Source organism: Rhinolophus sinicus, linkage group LG10 (genome assembly GCF_036562045.2).
Source record: "Rhinolophus sinicus isolate RSC01 linkage group LG10, ASM3656204v1, whole genome shotgun sequence".
Lineage (NCBI taxonomy): Eukaryota > Metazoa > Chordata > Mammalia > Chiroptera > Rhinolophidae > Rhinolophus > Rhinolophus sinicus.
The window spans coordinates 67,660,844-67,666,699 of NC_133759.1; the positions used below are offsets into that span (position 1 = coordinate 67,660,844).

The following is a 5,856-nucleotide window of genomic DNA, read 5'->3' on the forward strand; positions in this document are numbered from 1 at the left end:
ATGGTTATGGAAAGAAAGGAACAGAGCCAGTAAAGCAAATAGTACCAGTCTCCAAAGAAAGCAAGCTTTGAGCTACATTTTAGCAAGGCAAACTGAAATATTTACAGCGTAAAAGAAGGCAGTGGAGTATGTGTGGGGAGCAGGCCTGTGCAGGAGGGGACTGTCCCTGTCTGTGACAGACGGGTGCTTACAGGGGCTGGCATCCTCCCTGCATGGGTTTGTGTCCTCTCTGTGGTCCCAGAGGCCCATCCCTCCTGTGTTCCAGCTCCTTCTCCCTCCTTTTCCCCTCCCACCACCACTAGAAATAATCAGATGGGCCCAAGACTCCACATGCCATACAGAGGAAGGAGCTTTTTGAGGGATGAGACCCTTAGATCTGTTAACAAAATCCGTGATCATTTCATGAATTAACCTCGTTATTCATGAATTAACCTCGTTATTCATGTATTCTACGTGCTATGAATGACGGACTGTAAAACAGGTTCTTGTTTTTAAAGAAAGTACAATCTACAATCTCCACAAAAAGTAAAAATGAACACATTAAAAATTAGTAGCAAACGATACAGCACATTAACTTTTCCATGAGGCAAGGTCCTAAGTACTGTTCAGTTTTACAGGGTGCTTAACACAGTCGTGCATGTAAAACCGGACTGTGGATACTTGGGAGGCAGCGTGTCCTGCGTCAGGGGTTATGGCATGGGGTGGGGGGGTGGTCGGCGGGCTGCAAGGAGGTGTGGATCGCAGTGGGGGCTTGCACGGCGCACCCCAGGGAGTCACATGCTAGTGTGGAGCTGAAGCAGTAAGTGTCCACCCTATGAACCTGTCAGGCGGGCGTTAGTGGAGGACAGCGATGGGACGCGAGGGCCTGCTACACAAACTCAGAATGATGGTGCCCACTCAACGCCGAGTTACTTCCCTTCTCTCACTATGTGTTAGGAAATATTGTTTTAGTCTCTAAAATTAAAGCACTTTGAAAAATTCTACCTCAGCCCCTTGTGCTCCTCAAGCCCTTCGTCCATGGAGCTGATGGGGGACGTCCATGGTGGGGAACCGGCAAGGGCGTTTCATGAAGCAGGCAGAGCTGCAGTGAGACCCCAGGCGCACGTGCAGGCTGGCGGCCTCGGGCAGGAGAACAAAGCAGCACAGCCCGGCCGGGGCGGGCCTGAGCCAGACAGCGGCAAGGAGCGGAGTCCGACGTGCTCTCAGACTCCCCCGGGCCAGTTTACTTCTTGGTTTTACTCTGATCACAACTTCCATCCACGAAAAAGCATCACCTGGACAAGACTGGAGATACACACAAACATGAGAAAAGCCTCCTTTTCTTTTCCTGATGAAAAAGCCCCTGTTAACATCTGTGAAGGATAGTGTTGTCCCCAGGACTCCACCTCCCCTGTCAATCCCACTTATGGCCTTGGCAGTGAAGCTGGGCCTACACCTGTCACATGGGCTGAATTTTAGGTTGAAGGAAGAGGTCTTTGGGGCTAACCAGCAGTAAAAGCCCATGGCCTAGTCCTTGTTTTCCTACCTCCTAAGCTTATTTCCAGATTTCCTCTCTTGCTTGTTGGAGCAGATAACACACTCTGTCAGCTCCCAGGAGAAATTTCGGAGCAGTGTCAGGCATGACGACGCCATGTCTGCCTGCATCATAAGGGCTGTATGTCACACAGCGACTGACACATCCTAGGCGCATGCACATGCTCACTGCCTAGCCTGCCAGGAGCATGGAGTGAAGACCACCGTTAGGTTACCCCATGGGATGTGACGGTGGTGAGAACACACTGCTGGGATTCAGTGTGAGAATACAATCTCTACATAACCATTTAAGGACATGTGTTCTTATTTTTCAGGTAACTGGAAGCCCTAAAGACATCTTTGCTCTTAAGATGAGTCTTAGAAAGTTGACTCCATTGAGAATGTGAGTGATGGGTTGGAAAAGGAAGGCACTGCTTACAGGAAGACAGTTAGCGGGCTCTAAAAGGGGTCCAGATGGCCATGCTGGCCCAGGACGGCAGTGACAAGGATAGAGACAGTTTGTGCCTATGACATTGTGTTGGTGGAACCGATAGGACAAGGTCACTGACAGAATGTGGTGAGTGAGAAATAGGACATTATCAAAGCCACCTGAATACGTTGTGTCAGGGTAAGTGATGCAGAGGCAGCCAGAAATTAGAAGGAAGGGGCTGGTTGGATAGAAGAGTGGCTGACAAGTTAAATGAGCGGATGCTTCAGCTAATGTCAAAAGGAAGGCCGGATGGCAGTGAAGAATTGGCAGTTGGAGGCTCAGGTCTGGAAGGACTCTGGTAAGGGTCATGGTGGCAGACTTGGAAATTTCTGTGTTCACCCAGAAAAGCAAGGCAGGGTCTTGGGGAACACCTCTATCAGGGGAGTAGGAAGGCAGAGGAGGGTCGAGGAAATGCAGAGGCCGGATTCAAAGCAAAGCTCCCTGTGGAAAGGGCTGGACGGCAAGGGATCCAACTCAGCTAAGATGGTCGGGCCAGGATGGCGTGCAGTGTGTGTGTGTGTGGGGGGGGGGGTGTACACCCCAGTGCACTGAACACACTGAACTGGAAATTACAAAAAGCCTGTCCAGCCTCTCCTCCTCAATTCCCTTGTCCCCTGCCCTCTGAAATTACTGCCTTTTTTCAGGCATTCTCTTCTGTCTCAGTCATTTGCACTAATGCTTTACTGCTTTCCAAGTCACCGACTCCTTTTTCAAAAGCAAAGTGCTGGAGAAAATAATGGCCAAGAGCAGGACCTTAGATTTCAGTCTTGCTTTGCTACTTGTGGCTATCTGTAGATAATCTAAGGTATCCTCCCCCCAACACTCTGCTCAACAGTGTAATGGGGTAAAATCATCTACTTTACCATGTCATTAAAGCACTGAGTAAGATATCATATAAAGTTGTTATCATAGCACCTGACTCATAGGAAGGGCTGAGGAATTTGTGTTTATTAAGTGTGGCCTATATCTACCCCCTCTATCATTCTTAATTCCTTCATCTGTTTTATCTTTCCCGCAAATGCTCCCTTTCTTGTCCAGTTTACACTCTAAGAAGAAACCTTAGAATAAGGAACCTAAGAAAGAAAAATGGACGATTTACTTTTATATCTTAAATGTGGGCTAGACTGATTTTTCCCTGTCCTGCTCCCTGCATCAAAACCGGGGCCTGAGCTTCCATTAGAGATAAAATAATCAGATTCTATAAGATTTATCCTAGAAGTAGTTTTATACAATAGTGGGAAGGAGTCAATAATTGAGTGTTCCACAAGAATATTGGGGACTTTAGAGCGAATAGAATGTAGCTCTGAAACAACAGAGGAAAGAAGGAGATTTGCTCTCATTTACCCATTTGACCCGCAGAGTTTGAGTTGTTTTCAATAATACTAGAGTACTTCAGAATGTGGGGTGGGGGGGGGTGCTTGTTTATTGCAGCATCTAACCTCAGCAGATGAACTCTTTATTTATGCATAAAGCACCACATAAGAAATGAAAAATGAATCCTTCATCAATGACTGCACACCGGATTTAATTTATTTCAATCCTGTATTGGACTATATCACCCCATCAGGAACGTGAGGGTGTCCAATGCTGGGGAGAAGGTAGGAGGTTGGAGCTCAGAGGAAAGGCCCTGGAAATCAGCAGATGGCAACCCAGTTAACCCAGTTGCCTTTTTACAGCAGTGGAATCCAGAAATCAGATTGCTGCATTTTCCAACCCCTACAGGAAACAGCTGTCCAGCAAAGTTGTATAGAGAATTCAAATGTCTTTCAAACTGCCCGATAAATGTTAGCACCGGAGGCAATCTGACCCTTCAGTCCACAACACGAAGGGCTCTGTTTCTTACTTGGGTCAAGGATTTTCTCCCCATGCTCAAATCCTGTGCTCTCGGGTCACATTAGATGCCATGATCAAGTCAGAGGTGGCAGTGACTTAGGTCCCCACCCCAGGGACACAGAGAGTGCTAGACTGTGCTCCTGACAGCACTGCCTGTGTGTGAGTGGCCACAGGGCTGGAGGAGCACCGTGGTGCAGAGAGCCTTGGGAGGTGATAGGCTGTGTTCATATTAGTAAACTGCCCAGCTGCTTGCAAAGCCCTACACTTGCTCTATGCCACCTCTCACTTCCCTCCCACCTCCACCTCCAAAATGCAGAATAAGAAAGCCTAAGAAAGTGGTCCACTCCCTGTCAATGAGTTTGTAGGAAGAAGTCAAACATTCTGATGGTGATGGGAGGAGCTAGCACAGACTTTGACCAAGCTGGAAGGAAACTGTCCATGCGCTATGCTTTCACAAGTTCACAGAGCAGGACACATGTGCAGCTGCTCCGCAGCCTGGTTCTGACTCCCCACATGTCAGTGTCTCCACAGAGGACAGGGTGGGGCCTGTGTGGGAAAGCATGCCCAGACTGAGGAAGGCAAGTGATTCCTCTTCTCAGATTTTATTCTGTCCAACTTTCTTGATTCATCACAGGCACCAGAAAATGCCTCAGCATGAGAACTGACAACCAGAGCTTCCTGTGGGACCCCCCAAGGGACTTCATCCTTCTAGGTGTTTCTGACAGGCCATGGCTGGAACTCCCTCTCTTTGTGGTCCTTCTGGGGTCCTACACCCTTGCCATGTTGGGGAACATCACCATCATCCTGGTATCCCGGCTGGACCCCCAGCTCCAGAGCCCCATGTACACCTTCCTCAGGCACCTGTCCTTCCTGGACCTCTGCTACACCACCACCACGGTCCCTCAGATGCTGGCCAACATGGGAGGCTCCAGAAAGACCATCAGCTACAGCGGCTGCACAGTGCAGTACGCAATTTTCCATTGGTTGGGCTGTACTGAGTGTGTCGTTTTGGCCGCCATGGCCCTGGACCGCTACGTGGCCATCTGTGAGCCCCTGCGGTACACCCTTGTCATGCACGGGCCTCTCTGCCAGCAGCTCGTGCTCGTGGCCTGGCTCAGTGGCTTTGGGAACTCCCTAGTTCAGGTAGTCTTGACGGTGCAGTTGCCTTTCTGTGGGCAGCAGGTGCTAAACAACTTCTTCTGTGAGGTGCCAGCTATGATCAAGTTGTCGTGTGCAGATACAGCCATAAATGACACCACATTGGCTGTGCTGGTGGCCTTCTTCGTGCTGGTCCCCCTAGCTCTCATCCTGCTCTCCTATGGCTTCATTGCCCGTGCAGTGCTCAGGATCCAGTCCTCCAAGGGACGGCACAAGGCCTTTGGGACCTGTTCCTCCCACCTGGTGGTGGTCTCCCTCTTCTACCTTCCTGCCATCTACATGTACCTGCAGCCCCCTTCCAGCTACTCCCAAGAGCAGGGCAAGTTCATCTCCCTCTTCTACTCCATAATCACCCCCACCCTCAATCCCTTCATCTACACCCTGAGGAATAAGGATATGAAGGGAGCTCTGAGAAGATTCCTGGCAAGGGTCTGGAGGCTTTGCAGAAGACAAAGACCTGAGATGTGATGATCTCCATTGGTTACAGAACACCAAGCAGGTATATTGTGTGCTGAAAGCACCTTTCACTTCAGGAGCCAATAACCAAACAGTGTAAATGTTTTGAGAGAGTTCAGGATCCCCCCAAATCCCCTGTCCAAAACATCTCACATCCCGTGTGGTCACAGTGCCTAAAATCCCACCTCTCCCAATAGTCTTTAATTCTAAGAGGCTATATATTTTTAGGAATTGTTTAAAGAGAATTGACATTCAATAAGTATTTGTCAAATTGTTTAATTTCTGGGCTGGCCCGGTGGCTCAGGCGGTTAGAGCTCCATGCACCTAACTCCGAAGGCTGCTGGTTCGATTCCCACATGGGCCAGTGGGCTCTCAACCACAAGGTTGCCAGTTCAATTCTTCGAGTC

At 49.3% G+C, this 5,856-nt stretch overlaps 1 protein-coding gene across 1 annotated transcript; it reads left to right on the forward strand.

Moving 5' to 3' along the window:
* The first annotated feature begins 4,489 nt into the window (after positions 1-4,489).
* On the forward strand, positions 4,490-5,461 carry OR2B11 (olfactory receptor family 2 subfamily B member 11). The gene has a single exon (XM_019719202.2). The coding sequence runs from the start codon at positions 4,490-4,492 to the stop codon at positions 5,459-5,461; it is 972 nt and encodes a 323-aa protein (XP_019574761.2).
* Positions 5,462-5,856: the final 395 nt, after the last annotated feature.

Bases quoted from the DNA above. Each gene is read 5' to 3' on its own strand.
- OR2B11 (XM_019719202.2), top strand. From the start codon at position 4,490: ATGAGAACTGACAACCAGAGCTTCCTGTGGGACCCCCCAAGGGACTTC.